Source organism: Phalacrocorax carbo, chromosome Z (assembly GCF_963921805.1).
Source record: "Phalacrocorax carbo chromosome Z, bPhaCar2.1, whole genome shotgun sequence".
In the NCBI taxonomy this organism is placed as follows: Eukaryota; Metazoa; Chordata; class Aves; order Suliformes; family Phalacrocoracidae; genus Phalacrocorax; species Phalacrocorax carbo.
Genome location: NC_087548.1, coordinates 24,027,445 through 24,051,266, shown reverse-complemented (window position 1 = coordinate 24,051,266; position 23,822 = coordinate 24,027,445). Strand labels below are relative to the sequence as shown.

At 38.0% G+C, this 23,822-nt stretch overlaps 2 protein-coding genes across 7 annotated transcripts in view; both read right to left on the bottom strand.

Annotated features, from left to right (window-relative positions):
* The window catches only part of IPO11 (importin 11), an 88,682-nt gene that overhangs the window by 8,139 nt on the left and 56,721 nt on the right, over positions 1-23,822 (bottom strand). For 2 of the 5 annotated variants that reach the window (XM_064438735.1, XM_064438736.1), the window contains 2 exons: positions 10,586-10,681; positions 2,233-2,317 (listed from right to left, as the gene is read on the bottom strand). In XM_064438735.1, the coding sequence (XP_064294805.1) occupies positions 2,233-2,317; positions 10,586-10,681 (181 nt within the window). Of the gene's footprint in view, positions 1-2,232; positions 2,318-9,251; positions 10,246-10,585; positions 10,682-23,822 lie in introns of those variants that run through there. The other 3 variants (XM_064438738.1, XM_064438740.1, XM_064438739.1) reach the window with 3 other exon arrangements.
* On the bottom strand, positions 15,959-20,324 carry LRRC70 (leucine rich repeat containing 70). 2 transcript variants are annotated; one of them, XM_064438742.1, is made up of 2 exons: positions 18,983-20,324; positions 15,959-18,400 (listed from the first exon to the last, which is right to left on the bottom strand). In XM_064438742.1, exons 1-2 carry the CDS (start codon positions 18,998-19,000, stop codon positions 16,592-16,594), a joined length of 1,827 nt encoding a protein of 608 aa, XP_064294812.1. In that variant the 5' UTR covers positions 19,001-20,324; the 3' UTR covers positions 15,959-16,591. The 2 variants fall into 2 exon arrangements, with proteins under 2 accessions (XP_064294812.1, XP_064294811.1); XM_064438741.1 differs by having other exon boundaries at positions 15,959-18,519; positions 18,983-20,322.

Here is a 23,822-nt window from a genome sequence, read left to right as displayed (position 1 = left end):
AAGTCTCAATTTCTCCACCATCCACAAGAATTTATACCGACAAATTTCAGCTGGGATTCAGAATGAATTTATAGCAGATATTCATAACAACTACAGTTCACTTTAACAGCTTTAACAGCTGTGAGAAATTGCATAGAAAGGAATAAGAACACAGTGAATACTAAAGTTAGATGAAAAAACGACAGTATAGAAGGCTCAAGTCTGAAATGTATCAGAAATCATCAGCTAAATATGGGAAAGAGTGAAACTGACAGCTGTTCTTACAAAAGAGGATTAAAAGGAGAAAAACAAAGGCTTTTCATCATGCTTAGGAATTATTAGGTTATTTCCAGTAACCGTGGAAATAGTTATGTCTAGATTATGAGATCAGAAACAAAAATGAAGATTCGATGTTCATGTATGACAATTTATTCTGTGTAAACCTTCCAAGGAAACAAAAGCTGGAAAGGTGTTTAAGCTGAATGGTAAAGAACAGCTCAGGAACAAATCACAGGCAATTCCTTACAGAAAAAAGGAAACTGACATGCAAGGGAAGATATATTTCCCATGTAAATCAAAACCTGCATTGCCGTGACCTTATCAGTTCTGGCTCCTCCTTACAAAGGCACAGCCATTTCTCTTTACTCAAAAGGCCATTGACTCTGTATTGCATGTGACCCCTGAGGAGTTCCATCACTATGACTGTGTTCATCAACATTATACTGGTGCATTGTATCATTTAGGAGGGAAGAATGATCAAGGTCATAAACCAATGTGCCCTGCTTTTCATTTTGCCTAATATATCTACACTGAAGGTAGTCCACAGCAAATCTAACAAGTCTAAATTCCTGAATACTTATCCAAACTACTAAAGTCAACCTGTAACTGCAAAATTAAGGGAATTTCTGCAAGGTAGTTATTAGAACTTTAGCCAGCCACCAAGAAATAAAATTTAACTATATTAATAGAAAGGACTGTAGGTTTAAATTCAGTTTATGTTTTCTTAATCTGATTAACAAACAAAACGTATCTCTCTCCCTGTTGATATATAGATACATCTATCCCTATTGATAAAGATATGTCAAGAGATTATCCAAAGCCACTAAGAATAAAAATTATCATTCCGTAACAAGCACATAGAATTTAATCCCACAAGCTAGAAGAAAATTTAACCAAATTTAACAGAGTGTAGAGATGCTTTTAAGAGTAACTGAATTATAGAACTATCTAATATGTTTTTAAGGACCATAGAAAATAATATTTCTGTGTTTTGTTTAAATTACAAGTTGCAAGACACTAGGAATTTCTCTTAAGGCATTACCAATAGCAGAAAAATACACAAGAGTTCTCCTGGCATTTATTTTTTTTAAAAAAGGAACCATATATTGATTAGTATTTAGAAGAAAAGCCTAATAAACTAAAAGCATCCAGTGGCTTAAAAAAAACCCAAACAAATTAAAACAAACTATCAAAAGCCATCCAAATTCTCTTCCACTCCTACAAGAAGAAATAAAGTCCTAAAAAAACACTGTCCACAAGTATTCTTTTGGATACATATAGGTCAGTTACAGCAAATGCACAACAGGGCTACACATATCTACTCGATCACCCAGTTCTACATTTTGTAGTTACTCAATGACAAGCAGTTCAGACTCTCTTTTATTCCACAGCATTTGTACACTGCAGTTTTCCATGTGAGGAACCAGTTTCCCTGAATTCTTATAGAAATAAGTTAAATTATGAAACATTCACAGATAAGGTTAGACAAAAATAGCACAATTGCATGGTACCTAATCCAGATATCTTCACCTAAATCAATAGTCCTTATTAAGAGTACTTTATATTAGAAAAAGGTTCTATGCAAGCATATGGTTCAATAGCTGTTCAGGTAAAACACATAATCCAATATAAGAAAGATTGTTTCACATATGTGAATTTTGGCCTGCCATGACATTTCAGTAAGCTTTGTCTCCCTGCATTTTTAAAAAAACCCTTTTTTGTAGTATCTTAGTATTATAATGTCCAGATTTTGTGAAAAGCTGTTTATTTTGGCAACATTTTCCCAGAGTCAAAAGGAAAGCAGAAGCAGAAGTATTGTGGCTGCACAGTTTGTCATCAAAGCATTTTGCTTTTTTGATTCAAGAGATTTTCCAAGAACAATAGACAAACCAATTCCAAAGGCAAAGAATTTAGTCTGACGCAAGTGAATCACATTAGATCTGTTATTCAATTATAGAACTGATTAAAACTTACAATTTTTTTTCTTTTGTCTTGTTCTGTGGGAGGTTCCTCATCTTCTGTAACTTTGGGCTCTTCAAAATGAGATATCATCATGCAGCTAAGAATGGGAATATAGTTTCAAAGTATTTTAGGAGATAATTTCAACGTACATTATCACTAAAAATTATTTTAAAGCACCTTTAAAAACACAGGACAGATATGAGGGAGTTTGATGAAAGTCAGGCAATCTGTTACAACACCATTTTTTTCAGAGAACAGTGAATCTAAAGAAGGCTGAATGCATGTTCCGTGTCACCTACACCCATGTAACAATCTCAGTTATCCTCCATATTTTGTCCCAAGTTTTGGCTTAAAAATGCATTTCTGCATATACAAAACAGACTATGTGGGTTTATAAAAATTAATATAGAAAAACCTACTGTTCCTAACTAGAATTTCCCAATCTTTCCAAGGAAGTGCTACACAAGCAATCTGTATGCTATCAACATGAAAATCAATGTGGCATACATGCAGAACTAGCAAAGATTTCTCATTGCATTCATGCTTTCCTGTGAGATCTTTAACAAGAGGACCTGAAAACTAATGTGGTCACTGCTGTTGGTTCTAGACACTAAAATCTGCAAGACACTGAACAGTAATGTCTTAGGTGGACAGAAATTAGTTATATTCTGCAGTCATTTATTTAGTTTTTTCTAGGCAGGTAAAGCAAAGCTTTTAAGTGCCTTATTTTTTGTTTTGATCCACCCTCAACTGATAGGTACCAATACACAAAATTAACAGCTACGTTTTAACTAGTATTTTTGTAGTTAAGTATAAAACCAGAAAATGTGAAAAAAAAAATTAGTGTAAATCCCAGATGTTTTTCTGTCCCTTGAAACAGTTTGAATGGACTTTATAAAGACATTGGTAAAAGCTATCCTACAGCAAACATGCTCTCCATTCACTTTACATTCCCATGTTGAAAGATACATAAAATATTCCACCACTTTACCAAATTTTTCCTATAAAATCTGCTTTAAAAAACAAAAGGATTTAAAAATCAATCAGGTGACAACAACTTGACACCAGGTGCTAGGTAAAGGTGCTAGGAAAGACACATAATCCACGTATTACATTATCACTCATTTTCAGCCCTGTACTACTGTGCATTTTAATTGCTGCATTCCACTAGCAGGTGAAAGGTTCTGACAGCGAAGTTAAATAACTTGTTTTAAAGTTAGTAATACAAAGAAGAGTTGTGATTTTATGTGAAAATGTTCACACTTACTCTGTTTATATATTTAGTTTTCTATTAACATGTGTTTAGAGTTATATGAAACACTTGCTAAACAGCATGGTAGAAGGGTCAAATACTAACACAGAAGCCATTTCCAACAGAAAGATTAGCTATTTCAAAATAATACAGCAAATCTCCTGTCTCCTCTCCTCATAAATGGCATCATCTCTCACAACTCAGTTTATTAAAGAAAAAAGGAGACAAAAATATGTGGATTGACAAAATACAAGATTGAACTAACTTATCAGACCTTGATAAATTTTAGGTACCACAAAGAGTAATTAAAAAAACTAGAAGAGGGAATAAAAAAAAAGATGATTATGAAAATGGTAAGACTGTGAATAATATTGAGATAAGACAAGAGCAATGGAATGCTCCCCTTCCCAGGAGATCTGACTTCTGTAAAGCTTTCTTGTAATTATCACTACCATTTGAAACATAAGCGCTAGGAAACCTGGCTGAGTATAATCTCTTTTTATTGTAAGCCAGGGCACTGTGTAATAATTTTCATAACTGTCACTGTTTTAGCTGGGATAGAGTTAATTTTCTTCACTGCAGCTGGCATAGTGTTGTGCTTTGGATTTAGAATGAGAATAATGTTGATAACACACCGATGTTTTAGTTGTTGCTGGGTAGCGCTTGTACTAGTCAAGGACTTTTCCAGTTTCTCATGCTTTGCCGGGTGCACAAGACACCGGGAGGGGAGGGGGCACAGCTAAGAGAGCCGATTCAAATTGGCCAAAGGCATATTCCATATCATATGACATAATGCTCAGTATGTTAACTGGGGGAGTTGGCTGGGGGGGCAGAGATCGCAGCTCGGGGACTGGTGGCATCAATCAGCAGGTGGTGAGTGGTTGCATCACTTGGCTTATTTTTCCCCCAGGTTTTGCCTCCCCACCTCTTCCCCTCCATCCCCCCACCTTGTTCTTTGCCTTTTCTTCTTCTTCTTATCATTATTGTCATTATCATAATAATTATTATTTTAATTATTAAACTGTTCTTATCTCAACCCACGGGTTTTCTTACTTTGACCCTTCTGATTCTCTCCCCCATCCCACAGGGGTGTGGGGAGTGAGTGAGCGGCTGCGTGGTGCTTAGCTGCTGGCTGGGGCTAAACCACGACACTCCTTTTTGGCGCCTAACATGGGGCACGAAGGGTTTGAGATAATAACAATTGCTGGTCACAGCAATGACTAATCTGTTCTCAGTGTTAGTTTATTTGATCTGCACCATGCTCTCGCTTTTGCTGTACATGTTGAAGACTGGGGTTGATTTTATATTTTGCTGTGCTCTGCAGTGATTAGCAATGTCGTGCCTAGTAGGTTTGTTATTCAAACACTAGCCTGGAGCATTATCTGGTATTTGCGTTTTGTACTGAAGCTGTTACTGTACTTTGGGCACCACCTCCTGGAAACATTTAGGAATTGTACATCCTCCTCTGAGAGGTTTTTTTTATGGAAGAAGTACAGAATGCACCTTAGCCACCTTCTTGTATCATGTTTCCTCCTTCATTACAATAACTTTTCTGTATCATGAACATCCTTGGGTAGTTAAGACAGATATATTGGTATTTCTTGGAAATACTGTTTCCGTGTTGTCTAAGGTTAATAAGCAATTTAAGAATATCATCCAGCAATGTGCCCCAAGGCTTGATACGTATGAGCGGCAGGGCATGTGGGATAGCATGGGCAAATACCTGGGGCAGTGGGCACCTCCAGTGTTTTGGGACTTCACCCCTGAACAAGTGCAGAATCCTGAAAAACTAGTACAATATTTGGAGAAAGTATGTTGCTATGCTGGGGACTCCAGAGAGACACAGATCACTGCAATGTGCTGGGGCCTGGCCCATGTGTACTGAGCCCTGTTCAAAAGTATTCAGTGCTCCCAAGGGGAAGAGAAGGTCTCTGGATCAAAGGCAAAGTGACAGGCACTGCGGCCACTCAAACCCTCAGGACAAGCACTGTGGCTACTCAAACCCCCACGACAGGCACTGCAGCTGAATCAGAGAATTAACCCGTGCCAGTTATCAGTTGCCCCCATCACAAGAAGAAATCTTGGAAGCGGACGTCAACTTGTTTAGAAAGGGATGATGAATCCCTGGAGGTATTAAAAGACGTGTAGCCATGGCACTTCAGGGCATGGTTTAGGAGACAAGGTAGTGTTGGGTTGATGGTTCGACTTGATGATCCTAGAGGGCTTTTCCAAAATTAATATTCTATGATTTTATGATTCTAAGAGCAGGCCCATCATGAGAACAGGAGGAAGTGCTCATAAACAAGACAGAAACCACCTGATCCCTATCCTTGAGTGAGTTGCGACATACTCAAAAAGATTTTGGCCGTCGTTCAGGTGAGCACATTAGCTGGCTGCTCCAAAGCTGTGATAATGGGGCCAGTAGCCTGGAATTAGAGGGGAAGGAAGCCAAACAACTGGGATTCCTTTCTGGAGAAGAGGGCATTGGCAAAGCAATTGGAAAAGGGGCACAAGGCCTCAGGCTTTGACACGACTCTACTCCTGTCAGTGTAAAAGAAAGGAATCCCTTCAAGGAAGAAGTTATATATCACCCAGGAAAATGGACAACCATGGAGAAAGGTATCCAGCACCTGAGGGAACTAGCTATGCTTGAGGTGATTTATGGTGACCTGGACGATGAACAGTCACCCAAAGATCCAGATGAAGCCCAGTGCACATGACCCATGTGGTGTAAGTTTGTACAGAGTGCACCTTCATGCCATGTACACTCATTAGCAATATTGTCCTGGAAAGATGAAGAGGCACCAACAATGGGGGATGTGACTGACAGACACTGGGATTATGAAGCACATGTCTCTTCCTCCCCTGTCTCGGTTGTGGAGAAACTGTCCCAGGAGGTCCAGCAACTCAAAGAAGATATGTCCTACTCCCTACCTGTACGGACCAGTATCTCAGCCATTAGGAGTAAAGAGCCCCTTTGCTCATGAGAGCAGTTACACGCCACAGTCCACCTATGGTTTTACCTGCGTGACCACGGAAAGGACATGAGAAAGTGGGCTTTAGATATTGCTGAACGGGGGAAGTGGCCAGTGCTCTATCTCTATACTGACTCCTGGATGGTGGCAAATGCCCTGTGGGGCTGGCTGCAGCAGTGGAAGCAGAGCAACTGGCAGCGCAGAGGCAAACCCATCTGGGCCGTCACATTGTGGCGAGATATTGCTGCCCAGGTAGAGAACCTGGTTGTGAAAGTACGTCATCTGGATGCTCACGTGCCCAAGAGTCAGGCCACTGAAGAACGTCAGGTGGGTCAGGCTGCTAAGATTGAAGTGTCTCACGTGGATCTGGACTGGCAACATAAGAGTGAATTATTTCTAGCTTGGTGGGACCATGACACCTCAGGCCATCAAGGAAGAGATGCAACATACAGGTGGGCTCGTGATCGAGGGGTGGACTTGACCATGGACGTTATTGCACAGGCTATCCACGAATGTGACACATGCGCTGCAATCAAGCAAGCAAAGCAGGTAAAGCCTCTGTGGTATGGGGGATGATGGCTGAAATATAAATATGGGGAGGCCTGGCAAATTGACTATATCACACTCCCACAAACCCGCCAATGCAAACACCGTGTGCTTACAATGGTAGAAACAACGACTGGCTGGCTGGAAACATATCCTGTCCCCCACGCCACTGCCCGGAACACTATCCTGGGCCTCGAAAAACACGTCCTGTGGCGACGTGGCACCCCAGAGAGAATTGAGTCAGGCAAGGGGACTCATTGCCGAAATAACCGCATGGACACCTGGGCCAAAGAGCACGGCATTGAGTGGGTGTATCACATCCCCTGTCACACACCAGCCTCTGGGAAAATTGAACGATACAATGGACTGTTAAAAACTACACTGAGAGCAATGGGGGGTGGGACATTCAAGCACTGGGATACACATTTAGCAAAAGCCACGTGGTTAGTCAACACGAGGGGATCTGCCAACCGAGCTGGCCCTGCCCAGTCAGAAATCCTACATACTGCGGAAGGGGATAGAGTCTCTGTAGTGCACGTAAAAAGTATGCTGGGCAAAACAGTCTGGGTTCTTCCTGCCTTCGGCAAAGGCAAACCCATTCGTGGGATTGCTTTTGCTCGAGGACCTGGGTGCACTTGTTGGGTGATGGAGGAGTCCGGTGCATGCCTCAAGGGGACTTGATTTTGGGTGAAAACAGCCAATGAACTGAACGGTATAACATTGTATGTCATCACTTTTCTGGTAGCTATATGCCATATCAATGGTATCACAGTAGGAATCTCCCAAATTAATGAAGAATGAACTTTGATTAAACCGAGGGAAGTACAGAGGTGATGGAGCAAGTGCTGACTTCTGCATGCAAAAATGCAACACCACACACACCACCTCTCCTGCCCTGAAAGACTGTTATGACAGATGAAGCCCAAAGCCATGGACTGAATGAACTCAGTGGGTATTTTGTGGACATTTGTGGACATTTTACAGCGATGGTTCACAGACTAAGGAAATAGTATATGTGTATTATATCAAAGGATGGGAAACGGGGTGGAGGTTAATGAGGTTGTATTAGATAGTATGGGACATGAGCATGACGTAAATGGTAAGGAATAAGGGGTGGATACTGCATGGTTTTGGCTGGGATAGAGTTAATTTTCTTCACTGTAGCTGGTACAGTTCTGTTTTCTGGATTTAGTGTGAGAATGGTGTTGATAACATACTGATGTTTTAGTAAGCACTATTTAGGAACAAAACTAGTCAAGGACTTTTCCAGTTTCCCATGCTCTGCCAGGTACACAACAAGCTGGGAGGGGAGTGGGCACAGCCAGGACAGCTGATCAAAACTGGCTAAAGGCATATTCCATACCATATGACAACATGCTCAGTACATTAAGTGAGGCAGTTGGCTGGGGGAAGCAGAATCGTGGTTCAGGGACTGGTGGCGTCAGTCAGTTGGTTGTGAGTGGTTGCATCACTTGTTTGTGTCCCATCCACCCCCGCCTCAGGTTTTGCCTCTCTCGTTATTTTCCTTCTCAAAAATGGAAATAGAAATAAAAATAACTGTTCTTATCTCAACCCATGAGTTTTCTTACTTCTGCTCTTCCAACCTCTCCCCCATCCCACTGGGGCTGGGGGAGTGAGCGAGTGACTGTGTGGTATTTAATTGTTGACTGGGGCTAAACCACAATAACCTGATCAAAACTCCCTCTAAAATCTGGTGAGACCTTTATCTCTGCATTTGTATTTGGAAAGGCTCTTCCAAAATCTCATTGCCCTAACTACAACTGTTTCCAGTTTAAATTTCCAGTTTAAATATATTCATGGTCAGCTTACACTTAAGACAACACTGTAATTTAATGTATAGTTTTCCTTGTGCACATTTACCCCCTTCTTCATTCTTTAGCAGCTGCAGTTCTGTATTGTTTCAGTCTTGATTTTCCTATGCTAAACATGTTGTTTTAGTCTCTATCTAATATTTAGCTACTGTAGTGCAGTCAGTGGAGTACACAAATTTTTTTCTGAACCAGTTCAAGCTTAAATCATTCTTCTTCAACCTGGAGAGCCAGAACAGTGCACACAACTCCAGATTATCTCACCTTATTTACTTTCAGATTATGTCGAAATGTGTAACACAAATGTTAGAATCTTTCAAACAGCCCATTCAGTATGTCATGTCAACAGAAATATGTCCTCGGTTCAGTGTACCTATATTTTACAAAGTAAGAACAAGGCCCAGTTTGGAAAAGTACAGTGACACAGTCTACAAGCCTTCAGGCTTAAAATATGAAATGAACTAGGACAAAGTTTTCTTTATTTCTCTGTGAGAACTCTTTTCAACAAGTGCTCGCAAGGTAAGATATTTAGAAATAGAAGAGACTCTGCCACATTGTCTCCAATTGTAAACAGAACACAGGTACAAAGCACATTCCCAGACTTTGGAGTTACGCCTTCTATACTGGAAGCTGGGGGGCGTGCAGAGTGGAAAGTACTTTTTCTAGCAATTCTTGGGCATAGTTCAGGCTCATCATGAGTGGGGACCATTCTCAGAGCACACCTGTGTGCGTAGCACCTGTTTTAAGTGGAGGAAAACTTAATGGATTGCATGCAGGCTGTTCTGTGCTAGCTGGTTTCAGTGCCAGCAAACACCTGCTTAAGCAGTCAATTAATTAGTTCAGATACAGTCTGTTCTATCCACCAGGTAATTATCTGAAAGTTTAAAAGTGTATGAATCTTAGCATCTGGTAAATAGTGTTATTAGAATTTAGTGTCTGTAGGGACATCTTGCAGAGCATCTGTTTTTAATGTTTTAGAACTCTTCACCATTTTAAAACTATGTAACAATTACAAAGAAAAAACAACATTAAGATCTCTGTCCTAAAAAAAAATCCCTATTATTCAGTGTTTTTTCACTTTTCCAGCTTTGATGAAATACCACCGGTAACCTGGGAGTCAGCAGGGGATGAACGAGCGAGGAGCTGGGTGACAGTACACTCTAAGCACCCCTGACACCACCTTCCTGCCATGAACAAACTCTTCCTTCTGGCTCTGGAAACTGGCTTTTGAGGTATGTCCTGTAGCAGCCAGTGTGTGAACTGGAACACTGAAGGGGGAGAATTGCCTTTGTGGGGTAGGTTTTCAAGTTCCCAGGGCTGTGCAGTATTGTACATTATGTCCACTCAATGAGGCTGAGGCATTTAGGAAAAGATCTTGGTTAAAGTCCAGATGTCACACGCAGAGAAACTCTGAGCTACCACCCTACAACATACAAGCTTGTTGGATTGTAATTTTAGATATAATAGTAAAGCGAGCAAAAAGCAAATCTAAGGATATGAACATTTTAAGACATCACTTAGTAGGTAACTTAATGAACAACAGAAAATTATATTGACTCTCATTTTAAGCTCTCCCTCCCCCCATTACAATTATTTTTATTTAGGATCAAAAATTTCCTATTTACTAAAACATTCGCTTTCGTTAAAACAGAACTCTCACAAGCATGTCTTATCTGCCTACAGATTTTTCTAATCAAAACGCTATATATAAAATAGTACTACTACTGTTAAACACACAAAAATTCGTTAGATTTTCCACTTACTCTTTGTAAGTTCCTGTTTCAGGATCTTCGGTCATAATATCATGCAGCCCTTCCACTGAAATGTTGATGATACCACAAAATTTATCTTGGATAACACTGGAAAAGAACAGGAAAGTGACTTAGCTAAAAGAACTACACAGGAAATTTGCACAATAACTGTAGAGCACATTTAATGAGCAGTATTTTCACTGCTTACTGCTTAGCTGAGCATGCTGTCAAGCAGCTAATTCAATATTTTCTTTAATTACACAAAGGCTTCAAAAATATGCAAGAAACATTATTCTTAAATAGAATAAAACCTGATGTGCCACTGTTGAAAACCTAGAAATAATTGCAAATGGAATAAAAGAAAAAGTACATTAGCACAGGACTCAAGAATTGAGTGGGGATGGCACGCTCCTGCTAGCAGGTAAGTCAGAGTACTGCCTTCTATTCCTAACATATTTACACATTTTCTCCCATCCCTGTTCAATGCAAAACCTACACACAAACCCTTGAGCAAAGGGCAGCTTGTGAAGATGGTACACTTCCCTGCTGTTTTCTCTGACCAGTCTTATGGGTATTTCTTCACCCTCCTAGGCAGCTGAATGACTCCCCATAGAGAGTGAAAAATATCTGCACCCAGGTCTGCAGGAAAGCCACTTCCCTGACTAGAGAGGTGAGGTAGGATTTCTGTGCTTACACGCAGGCACCTCCTGCCATTTGAAACACTAACCAATTTAAAACAACTGCCAAGGGCTGGTAGGTATCACTCAGGACTTAAGAGAGATAAGCACCTTTCCCCAGCATGAGCTGAAGGCCAGACCGGATGCCCCACAATGGCCAAAATGACACTACACATTTAGGCACTTGCCCCTGCCTTGAGAATTCATATGCCTGTAGGGTAAAGGCACAGAAACATGATCTCCCCATGATGTATAAAGTAGTTGCTAGCAGCTCCTAGTTAACGGAAAGCAGCTGTGACTGCTGTCTCTGCGGAATTTACTGTGGGTCTAATGCCAGAGATGCACTATTGTGGGACTTCGGTACATGGAACCCTACTCTGAACTACTAAAGGGTGAAGACATACTGCAAATGAAAAGATGTTAACTTGGGAAGACTGCAAAAGTTCCAGCCTCAAGCAGCAAAGAAACAGAAATTACCTAACTGATGAAGGTAAACTACAGCTCTCTTCCTGGGACTGCAATTGATTGAAGCATTTTATTACTCCCTGTTTGGAATTTCAGGCTTAATTTTCCCCAAAAGATGATGCTGCTGTCCAGCGGGCAGAAGCAGACATGTTCCAAATTTGTTTAAAGGTACTGAATACTAAGGTCATGTATTGTACTTTGATCCTTTATGGTTTAATGTAGACAAATCTATTTCTGAATATTCTTTCATTTCCTTACTTGAGATGAACATGGAAAAACTGGATAAACTGCAGCTCCTTGTACATTAGTTATTGCATTTGAAGAACTTTGTGTCAGGCATAAAACAAAATTTTACGTATATTACAAACAGAACTTACATAGCAATAGATGCTTTGGAAAAATGCCTATCAAGTTAGAATACTAAGCATATAAAATATTTCTTTTAGATTTGTTTTGACAAGATTATGATTCAAATCACAATCATTTTGTTTCCAAAGGATTATTTTTGTTCCCTTTTTCCTTCAGCTGCTGTCGAATGCCAGGATCTGAACTGTATTTTTATGATGAAACTTGAAACTCCTGAATTCCATAAAATTAAAATTGACTCGATTTTGATTCAGTCTGGCTTATTCTTATTATCACTGTCAAGTATATATTTTAGAAATTACTTTCTCCCTTGCCAAAAAGCTTCTCCATCTCATTCAGAACAGCAAAGTATTACATGTTGTGAGACTGAACCTTTGTGGGGTTCTGCAGGGAGCAAGCAAACAGCCTACCGACCACACAGTGCCACTGAGAAAGTGAGTGCTGCCTCCTTCATACTCTGCAGAACAAGCCCTCAGAGACAGAGCAGGTTTCTTCACTCAAGTCAGAGATTCCCACCTAGCACACCTCCCATTAAAGCTCTTTTGCTTCATACTTTTTTTGAAACCCATCTCTAGGAAAGTGCAATTAATGTGGTTAATATTTTCAAACATGAGAAAGGAAACAGCTGTCCTCAGATTCATGTCAATAGAGGACAAGGGGCATTCAACCAAAACAGATGCGAACACTTTGCACCCTGGAGACATAAAATATGCCCCGTACATATGCACTATTTAATGAACAATACAGGTTGCTATCTATTACCCTGTAGTTGTATTTTTTCCTTCCAAGCTGCGTGAAGGATCCCTAACTGCCACAGAAATTTTACACGGGGAGGGAAGAGAAAGGTGTTTGACCCAACGAAGGCATAGCCTTTTCATGAGCTGCACTGCTCATGGTCAGTGTATTCGGGGAGGTTACTTTAGTTAACCAACAGGTAAATAAATACTCTAGGCATAATGCTCATTAACTTTATGAGTTTTTTCCAAGCTTGCAGATTGATAGGAGGAACACACAGGGAGGCCTATTTCAGTAACTTGTGTTTCCAAGGATCTGTGATATTTCCAGAAGAAACTGAGGACAGCTGCTGAAGACCCAAAATACTGGTCTTGATAGTTAACTCCAAAGCACATAAAGAAATTATTCATTTCATTACTTGGAGAGGTTATTTGTACTTTATGGCATAAATGAGGGATGATATTTTACTTCTTTCTTCTGTGAAAGATGGAAAATTCAAGGAATTTTATTTTATTTTTTAGGGAAGCAATGCTGAAGAATGTAGAAGACCCTTCAAGAGGGGAAACTCTTTCCTGCAGCTTTCATTAAAGATCACACCTCCTTTTTTCTACCCCTTCTTCTTTTTCACTTTAAATGGGACATGAAGTTTCTTCCTACCAAAGACTCACCAAAATGTTTACCAAGTATGAAATCATTAAACCATGCAATTATTTTTAGAATTCAAGACACATGCTAGTGAAAAATAAAGACAGCAAAGGCTTATTGTGGTTTGAAAAAAATAAACCTCAGTTAAAGTTCAATGGCAATATAAAATGCATCAGGCCTTATTTTCACAGAAGAGAAAAAGAGCCGTGCAAATCAACGCAATACCTTTTTAAAGATAGTAAAATTAGCCTGCTTGTTCCAATAAATACATTAGAAAGTCATATGAGAAGATTCAGAAGATGACAGGGACACTGTATTTAGGTGAACTTTCAAAATGGAAGTTAATACTGTCCATACTAAAATCTTAACTTCAGAGGAAGGTACCATTTAAGCAACTCCCCCCTTGAATTGCATATAATCCAGACCAGCACTGGAACAAACAACAGCATCAAGTTATAACTGGTTTTATAACTACCCAGTTTCCCTAAGTTACCAGGACAAAGCCTCATTTGGTATGTAGCAAAAATTGTCAAAAGGCAGGCCCAGAATTAGACGATTATAACTTCTGTGAACCTGTTAGGATCTAAACCACTCAAGAACAGTTTCAAATATGAAATTTACATATATTAACAATATTTTTTATAACAGAAAGGATCTTTTATGCTGTCTGTAACTCAAATTCACCTTGCCTATAATGAAAACAAAATATAGCGAGCATTTAGGGCAGCTTATACCTGAATAATCTCAAACCTTTTATTTAAAAATTTGCATAATTTGTAACATGAAAGAGTAAAAGCTTTCCAAAGGAAAAAACAGACATCTGTTCCGAAAAAAGTAATATTTGTTTTTTCTCATTCTATCATTTCTAATACACTTAACTATCTATTCAACATATTTATTATCCTGAGGTTTCATGCAAAAAATCAGAATTTGGATTTCAATTACATAGATAGTCACTGGAAATAAAGCTTTACCATCATCTTAATAAAACATCTATAATGATAAATTTTTAGGGATACTTAAATAAAATGGTCCCCATGTCTGCTATGCATCTTCCTCAGCCTGTCAGAAAGGGAGGAAAAAATCTGCATGGGAAAACATACTTTTTTAGAGATTAAAAGGAAGAGGTAAAAAATCTTTTCTGCTTTTCTCATTCACCAGGATGAAGCAGTAAACACAAAACAAGGGAAAGCTTAATTTCGTACCTTTACTACCTTTACTAGTGTACAGTAGATTTTGGAAAGATTAATTCAATATTTATTCTTATCTCATTAGCCAAGGAAAAAGGTGGAGTGGGACAACTGGAGATTACTTTGCATGTACTGTGAGCTATGTAAAAGATCATTACACACACACAACCCCACCTTAGGACATGTACACTGCTAAGGAGCTCCTAAAATAGTCATGCAGCAGCTAGGACATTTCCAGGGAAGTCTTATGGCTGACCATAAACTTGATAACCATAAATCACCATTTTGCTTCAAGAGGCCAGACTCAACTGAGTCTTCTAATGCAAGACATATGAACCACATGTGCACATGGAAGGGTCTGCAGCCAGTGTCTATATATGTACTGGTAGCAGATAATGTGTGTCATTCCTGGAAATGAACTGGAGATGGATGAACAGGACGACAGGGAGCAGCACAACATGGCTGCACATGAGTTACACGAGCAGAAATCCGGCAGGCTGGAACAAGAACCTTGAGGGCAGTTCTGGTTCATCTGGAGAGTGCCCCAGTCTCAAGGCTGGATACTGGAACAGCAATATACATCTACACAACTTAAATCGACCCGAAGAGGGCAGACTATCAAACATTGTTCTCCATTTTCCCTTCAACAAAACAATCTATCTGTAAATTGTGTTGCTTGTAAGCAAAGTGATTGAAGTCTCTATGGCACAGGCCTGTAGAAGACAAACAGTATCTATAAGGCCTATTCAGTTATCTGAAAGTTTTACAAGATTGGTCTATTTGGAACATATTTTTATGACTTTTTCCTGAATAAAGTTTGAATTATTGGAGTAACGATGAGATAAAAAAAAATCATAGAAATTCAGGTTGAAAATAAAGCTGCAACACACTAGACAAACCCTGACAATAATGTAAATAGAACATCAATATTCAAAATAGAAATAAAAGTTAAAACAAATGCAAACTATATAGTAAAATAATATCAATCTTTTGAAGATGAAGCCTAAAATTAGGTTTTCACTAAGAAAACGTACTTTGACCTGGCACTTCAAAATATACACTACAAATATGTAAACATCTTCAGTAATTAATATAAAATTATGTATTTAAAGTGTAGTATACTTCTTCAGTTTACACTTCTTATCCAGCCAAAACCTCCCTCCAACTACTACTATATAGAAGACAAAATACCTTTTACCGACAATAATTAACAAGCTCATAATAAACTTGGTAAGTTTTCAATCCAAAAGAAATTCAGTTTCCCTATTAACTCCAGTTTCAGGTATTATCATAAAATGATACAGATACACGCTAACAAAAAATTATTTTTAATATATTCATTATACAGACTGAATACACAACTTTGTATATTAAAATGTCATCAGTATGAATAAGATTTGTATAGTTTTAAATTTTTCTTTTCCTTGAGAGGTCAAACATGCCAGATGTAAATATGCTCACTTTTTTCCCCACTGTGACCATTAATAGAGGCGGAACAGAAACTGCATTACAATAAATAAATGAAGCATTGCTTTTTTTTTCTCATTCTCCCGATTTCTTGGCTTCATGATCCTGCTAAAAACTGATGTTTTGCTTGCTTCAAGCTTACAGTTAGCTATGGAATTTCTATAGAAACTTACACCATTAAGTACTGCAAAATAAATTAAATATATATATACATTATACTGCACATATACTTGAGTTATTCCTGCAACAGGGTCAGAGGGTAACATACCTATCCATGTCAGATTTAAATGACATCTATTAAAAATGAATAAATTTCAAAACATTCAGAAAGCAAATGATGATTCAGAAAGCAAATTATAGCATTTTCCACAAGTCTATCAACCAGTTGATTTTAACCAGTGAAGAAAATTGAGTTCTTCATTTCTTGACATTTCAGATCACAATAAAGCTAACCTCAAATCAAATGAGATAAATTACAATGATGAATGTTCAAACAATATGACCTGTGCTTGACTTTCAGATGCTGTTCGCTTGAGCAGCCTAATTTGGTCCATTTCCGAATGCCCCACTGAATTCCGAGTTAAAGACTGCACTGGGTCAGTTATGTTGTATCTGCCAGGCTGATAAAAACCATAGTATTCTATTCTCTTTTCCCCTGAATTTTCCAGCACCTTTAGTTTCTGCCTGAACTGAATAATTTTACAGGTTAAGAACAGGATCACAGCACAAGCCAGAATAAAAAAGCCTAGTAAAATGTCAAAAGCTTGATTCAGTTTTTTAATCTGCTGTGTACAAAGTAGGGAAGTTTTTAATGATACAGGAGCAGCATCTGTCGGAAAGAAACCTTTTTCTTCTACAGTTCTGTTAACAGGTATAATCTGCGCTGGTATTGGCACCATTAGTTTTGATAATACTGTAGTTGCCCGGGATGGAATTTCAGCAACATTTTCTTCATAGGGCAACGGGTTAGCAGATGTGGCTGTAGTTTCTTCCCAGAAAGCAACATACTTAGTTCCTGTATTAACAAACTGTTCAAATGCATTGTGCCTGCTTCCCTTATGCCACGCCATCAGCAAAGTGGTAGCGCTGTGATGGACACCTACGGATCCCAGACTCCAGGTTGTTTCCGGGCTGGCAGTAGGGCTACTGCAGTTTGCAAACTTAATGTAATGCAAAGGTCTACCACGCATACTCAGGGGACTCTGACAATGAATTTTTACAGAAACAGGAGATGATGCTAGCCAATTAAGTAATCCAAGCATTTTGCAGCTGCAATTCCAAGGATTATAATTTACCTGTAGATGAGTTAAAGACACTAAGGGCTTGAGCACTTCAGGTTGTAACTCAGTAATATTATTAAATGCTAAACTGAGTATTTTAAGTGACTGTCCCATTTTTTCAAAGGTACCATTGCCAATACTGGTTATTTTATTTCTGTCTAGCTGCAGATACATTAAATTGTTCAATAAAGGAAATGTGCTGGAATTTATATTTTCTAAATCATTATAACTTAAGATTAATTGGCTAAGGCTGTTTAATCCAAAAAATCCATTTACAGCAATACATTTTAGCTTTACGTTTTTTAAAGACAGGTATCTAAGCTTGTCAAGTCCTTTAAATGCAAAAGGATGTATTGATCCAATGGGATTGTGAGACAAAGAAAGTCTTTCAAGATTTTTGAGCCTTCCAATAGCATTCGATGGTACAGAAGTTAAGTTGTTACCTTCAAGGAACAAATACGCAAGGTTTTCAAGATGATGAAATGCTGAATCTGATATCCGTGAAATCTTATTATTGGCTAGGTTAAGAGTTTGGAGACTTATCATTCCCAAGAAGGTCCCACTTCCAAGGACACTGAGACGATTTCTTTGGAGTGTTAAATATCTAACAGAAAGGAGATCACTAAATAATCCTCTGGGAACAAAAGCTATTTGATTATTCTGAAGGTACAAACAATGAAGATTGGAAAGACCTTCAAAGATTCCTGGATCCAGGCGTTTAATATTATTGTTATTTAGATGCAAGTAGCACAGTTTGGGGAGTTCCACAAAAGCTTTTGGGTGTACATATGAAATACTGGAGTTATCCATGTAGAGTGCAGCAAGCTTCTGAAGGCCTCTTAGTTCATTTGGAGTTACACGCGATATATTGTTCCCACTGAGGTACACAAGAATTGTGGTTTTTGGAAAGTTCTGTGGGATGCTTGAAAGCCCTAAATTTCGACAGCTAACTTGTCTCCCAGTGCAGACCTGGCAAGCAGCTGGACAGCCAAGAGCCTCGTTCTGGAGCAGCAACAAAAGAAAACAATTAAGGATATACAGGAATGCTCCCAAGCAGGGTGGAGAACTTTGCAGACCACACATATCCCTGTCTTTGGCCTTCTCACTCATCTCTGACTTTGCTAGTAGAGATAAAAAGAAGTTTGTAAATATTATTAGCTCAAAAGTTTAAAGATTCTATGTGTACAGTCTAATAATATAAGCATTGCTTTCAAGGTTGGTATTTTATATATTCTCCTTTGATGCCAAATAACTAGTTTAAAAATAAAACTTACTAAGTTTGAACTACACTGAAAAAAATTTTCGAAGTAAATGAACAATGAAACAAATGTATTGCCAACCTAGCCAGAAAATATTTAATTGGTTACCGCATAAAAGCAACTAAGCTGCCAAAATAATGTTCTCTAGTAAATTTAAAATACTATTATTCTTTACAGTTAAGAATTACTAGGAAATGTTTCTATAGCATTGAAGTAGAAATGCCAACTGGAAACAAGTTTCCTTTCACTGGTGGTTTATTTATAATTTGAATTTTACTTTTATAAAGCTAAGTTATGTTCAAAAGAAATAAAAACAATTCCTTACCCCAAATCTGAAGTTCATTATTTCTGTTATTTTGCTGGTTTTGCTGTTCAGTGGACTAAGTTACAAGCTGACCGACTACACCCATCCGTGAAACCTTTGTAAAAGTGGTATTGCCGTGTACTAAAGCGCTCACATTTTGCCCCAGGATTTGCAACTGTTTGCTCAGGAAACTAAGAAAGAAGTGGTTAAAGTCAGGTTGCCATGGATACAGGAAACCCTGGGACAGGAAGCCATTTTATCTGTGCTTCAGAAGTATTGTTGGAAAGGAAATCTCAAGTGATTTGTTTCTAGAAAACGAAGAGCTATCTTAGTTTGTAACTGCTGCTGTTTTGTTTTTTTTAAACCACTGTTTTTAACTGGGAGAGCTCAGAAGAGTTCTATCTGAGTTACGCAGAACTTTTAGAATAAAGCATACCTATTTGTGACAGCACTGTTGCATTATCTGTAAATCCTTTATCTTTCAGCCAGAAACTGAAATGTTTAATTAAATCAATAGCAACACTTAGACCGGTCTCTGTCTGTCCGCAGAGCTGAAGAGGGAGAAGACGATGTCTGGAGCCCCAAAGCCTCCTGCACCCCTGCAAGACACTCCCTGCCGGCAGCCCCAGGGAAGCCCTGGAAATCTTGAAGATGAGAACCACATGATGTGGTACTAAATTGCTGTGTTGTTCTTGTTATTTCAGACTTGATACAGGCACTTTAAGAATCACTTTAGGCCACTTTTTTTAAAGCAAATCTATCCACAGAGGACTATGTATATTCTGACTGCCACACCTTTGGTCCACAGCTTTTGTTTCCTGCAGCGTCCCTTGCACAGATACGCAGTGCAAACATGTGCTATAAATAACCCCCTCACTTAAGTACCGGAGACTACATCCTCATTACATCCCATCACAGGGACTAAATACCTGCAAAGTCCGGTCACATCACCAAAGGGGGAAAGGGGAAACAACAACACGAGATGGTTAATTAGACATTAAACCTACAAATAGCAATGTAACTACAAAATCACAGTTTATACTGTAAGGAGACCTTCTGCTCAACAAAACAAAGGTGACAAAGCCCAACAGTAGCCACTGCCAAGGACGAGACACAACAGCAGAAGAATCAAGTCACTTTGGCCACAATGATCTCACACAGGAAGCATGAGCTCACGAAAGGGGCGAAATACCACCCAAATTACCTTTGTCTATAATAATCCAAGCTGAAATGCATAAACCACACGAGCGATGGAAGCACAACAGACAAGGACATGCTTCTGAAGAGGCTTTCTTCCAAATTCGGCCAAAAGAAACTTACATTTCTGAAGTTTTCAAAAAAAACATTTTTGACCATAAATAACTGGCTTTTTATGTCTGAAATCTGTAAAACATTCAATATAAAGAGAAACACTCCTTCAATTAAAAATTAATTACCTTCAATTCTATCAGAGTCAATGCATCTTACAATATCTAGTCTACAGTAAGAAATCGGTAGGACATACCTCTTACAATAGCTAGTCTAAAGTAAGAAATCAGCAGTACCAGTAAAATTGGTCCATGGGCCACTTCAGACAAAGCCTGTATCAGTTACAGCCCAGAATTTGAACAGCATTTGGTTCTTTTTTTCTGAGACCATTAAACTAATAGGAAAACTAATTGTTCTTCAGATTTAACTATTTATTTTCACATTTTAATTTTTCATGGTATTCAACATAACTGTTAATATAAAGGCAAGTAAACATAATTGTTAACGTGAAGGAAAATAAAATGTCATTTCCTTAAAGTAAAAACACTGCATAGTTTTGAACATCCCAGGATGATCGGGGAAGTATCCCAGATATGGGGGAAAGAACAGTAAGAGTAACTGAAAAAAATTATCCAGGTCAAATAGAGCCAGGTGAAGGGGAAAAAAGAAATTGACTAAAAACGAAAAATTACTTCAAGCAGGAAATTATCTCCTACCTAAGCTTCACTACCTATAGCCTGTTTATGCTGATATTTACTTGGGTAAAGAAATAGTTAAAAATTATTTCTTCCAAGGTGCGCTATGTGAAACAAACCCATAGTGCTAAAAAGAAGCAAGTCCCAATCTAAAAAAGAAACGACAACAAATTAAAATACAATCCACCCAAAACCCAAATCTTTTTAAAGGACAAATGTTAATACATGTCTCTTTTTGCAAAATGCCACAATTAACATATTTAGAAAGACTGAAGGAATTGCTGAAGCTCTATGGGATATCAGAGAGCATGGAAATGTAAAGAAACCAACAGAGTAGTGACCAGATAAATGAAAGCTGATGCCCAGTAAGTGCCTCAATGTCTCTCTGGTCTTGTACTAAAGGTACCTTACCAATATTCATAAAAATTTTGCTCAAACCCTAGCTGCCACTGTGGTTCTGAGTGTATCATTGACCCTTCTGATTCTCAGATCCCATGTACAAAATGAGGAAGAAAAATCTTAACCCGGGTCATGGCTCCTCTCATTTCACACTAGGAAATCTGGAGAAAGTCCTGTCTTCCACTTCATAAATACACACTGTTAAGTACACACTGTTAAGGTATCTGAAAGCAATATCTGTTAAAAATGAGAGGCAAAATAACATGCCACATAACTGATACTATCTGGGGGAAAACCATAAAAAAGACTGGGGTACACATATAACTTGGATCAGCATTTCTCAACTGGCTTGCACTTAAACAATTAAATTCATTACCAGTTGAAAATTGTAAGGACAACACAAACATTTATTTCAAACAAGCATGGGCAGCTCCAAGAGTGGTTTATTTTATTCAGTGCAAATTTTGTTCTCCAGTGACAGAAATACCAAGTTTATATCTGAATACATCTTCGCATGGCAACAGAGAAAATTATTTTTGAATCCTAATGTGAATTTTGTCTTAATATGTCAACATTGATAGTTACTAATGTCACTGCTTTTTAACATATTAAAATCTACTTCAACAATGACTCCTTGTCAATACAAGCATAAAGTCTGAGCAACAGCAATCTGTCAAATTGTGCATAAAATGACAGATCAAAGTAACTGAAAGAACATACAAGCACTACACCCAGTACAGCCTTTACAAACCTATATTTTCTCACTGATCCATGTTAGATTAAAGCCAATATATTTCAGATTATTAGTATTAGCTAGCATAAAATAGTCATCCAACTCCAATCTATGTACAGAAAACATCCAACAAGTTCAAAAAAGATTCTGAAGTTACCCATTTTTAAAATGTATTAAAGCTAATTTTTGAAGAGAGATTTCACTCTTGTAGTCACTACAAAATTATGTTAAAGCTCACAGAACAGAGGAAAACCAATTTTTAGCACTACAATTATTTTTTTAAGCTTATAAGAGTGAAACTATCTGTTGCTCCCACTGTACATTTAGCAAGTACCTCCTCTTGCAGGTTTTCTTCCCGTGTGATACAACTTTCTTGTTTTGTTTTCCAATACCTACCACCTTCTGCCCGCATCATTCTCCATATATGATTGCAAGTCAAAGCATTTCAGCTACTAATCTGCTGCTTGGGTAGCATGCACACCAACAGTCAGTCTCGTTTCACCTGCCTACATCCAGTAACACCTGCTGTGAGAACCTTGTTAATGTTAACTTATCAGACCTCAAAACCCTGTTTTGTTTTTCTCATTATCATCCAGATTATCTCAAAAATTACAGATTCCTCCTAGTATTTCATATTCCTGCCTAAGTAAAAATCTTTATTTGCTGCTTCAGTTACTGAAAATTTCTCTGTACCACAGAGTGTTATTCCACTTTCATAATAGCAACAGTGATAGTTACAAAGTGGAGGCACAGGCACAGAAGTTGTAATACTAAATTAATAACCCAGCAAAAACATTTCTGTTAATAAACCCACAGTACTGAACATTTGTATATGTAAAAATACATCACAAAATCTGTTTCAAAATTATGAAGCTGTCTTTTAACTTCTTTTCCTTATCAACCTTGGCATTTATTATTTTTTATTAAATCATCAAGCAGGTTTTGCAACATGATGAGAAACAGAAGTGAAAACTATATAATTGTTTTCCCCATTGAGGATAAGAAAATAAGTTTCCCATCTACAAATCTTATTTGGCTTTAGACTTTAGTAAAGAAATATGACAGAAAGCTCTACTGAAACTGAGACCTCATTTTGAGAAATTGTTAGAGTAAATTTCTCACCTAGTTGAAAATCATTATTGCACCAATGAACTGCATTTGTCATGCAAACTGACAAAAACAAAAGTCTTCTATGGAGTAAGTAGTAAGTCTGTGAACAAAACAATAATATAAAAAACACTGGCGACCAATGAAATCCACAGATGTGATGTGCTGATAATAACTATACCACTTTAGCTTTTATTATTCACAGCATTATTTACTAAACTGTTCAAACTATAAAAGCAAAAAGAAATGTACCCAATATGAATGCAATTCAAACCAAAAGGTGTAAAGAAATCAAAGCAAAGTGATTTCCCAAATTTCAACCAGAAAAACTAATTAATTTTCTAGGAATTGATTCAAAACTAAATCCAATTGTACAACTTTCAGCAGCACAGGGCCTGCTAGTTTAGGAGACAGGAGGGACATGCACTTGGCATTAGCAACTGATAGCTTCTAAAAATTTTACAAAACGAGAAAATGTAAACAATTAGTGCATTTCCTGAAAACTATTACAGAGAATACTCACATGCAAATACAAAAGCTATTTCTTCCTTAAAAATACATCCTTTACACCAGGTGTTTCCTTAATATCAAAACTTGATGTTTTGTTTCAAACCCTCACTTTCCCATTAAATTGTAGATAAAATGTTAATTTTTAAGACAATACTTATTTGCATAAGTT

What these genes read in the sequence shown, in the direction of transcription:
- LRRC70 (XM_064438741.1), bottom strand. Translation starts at nt 18,508, where the DNA reads ATGAGTGAGAAGGCCAAAGACAGGGATATGTGTGGTCTGCAAAGTTCT.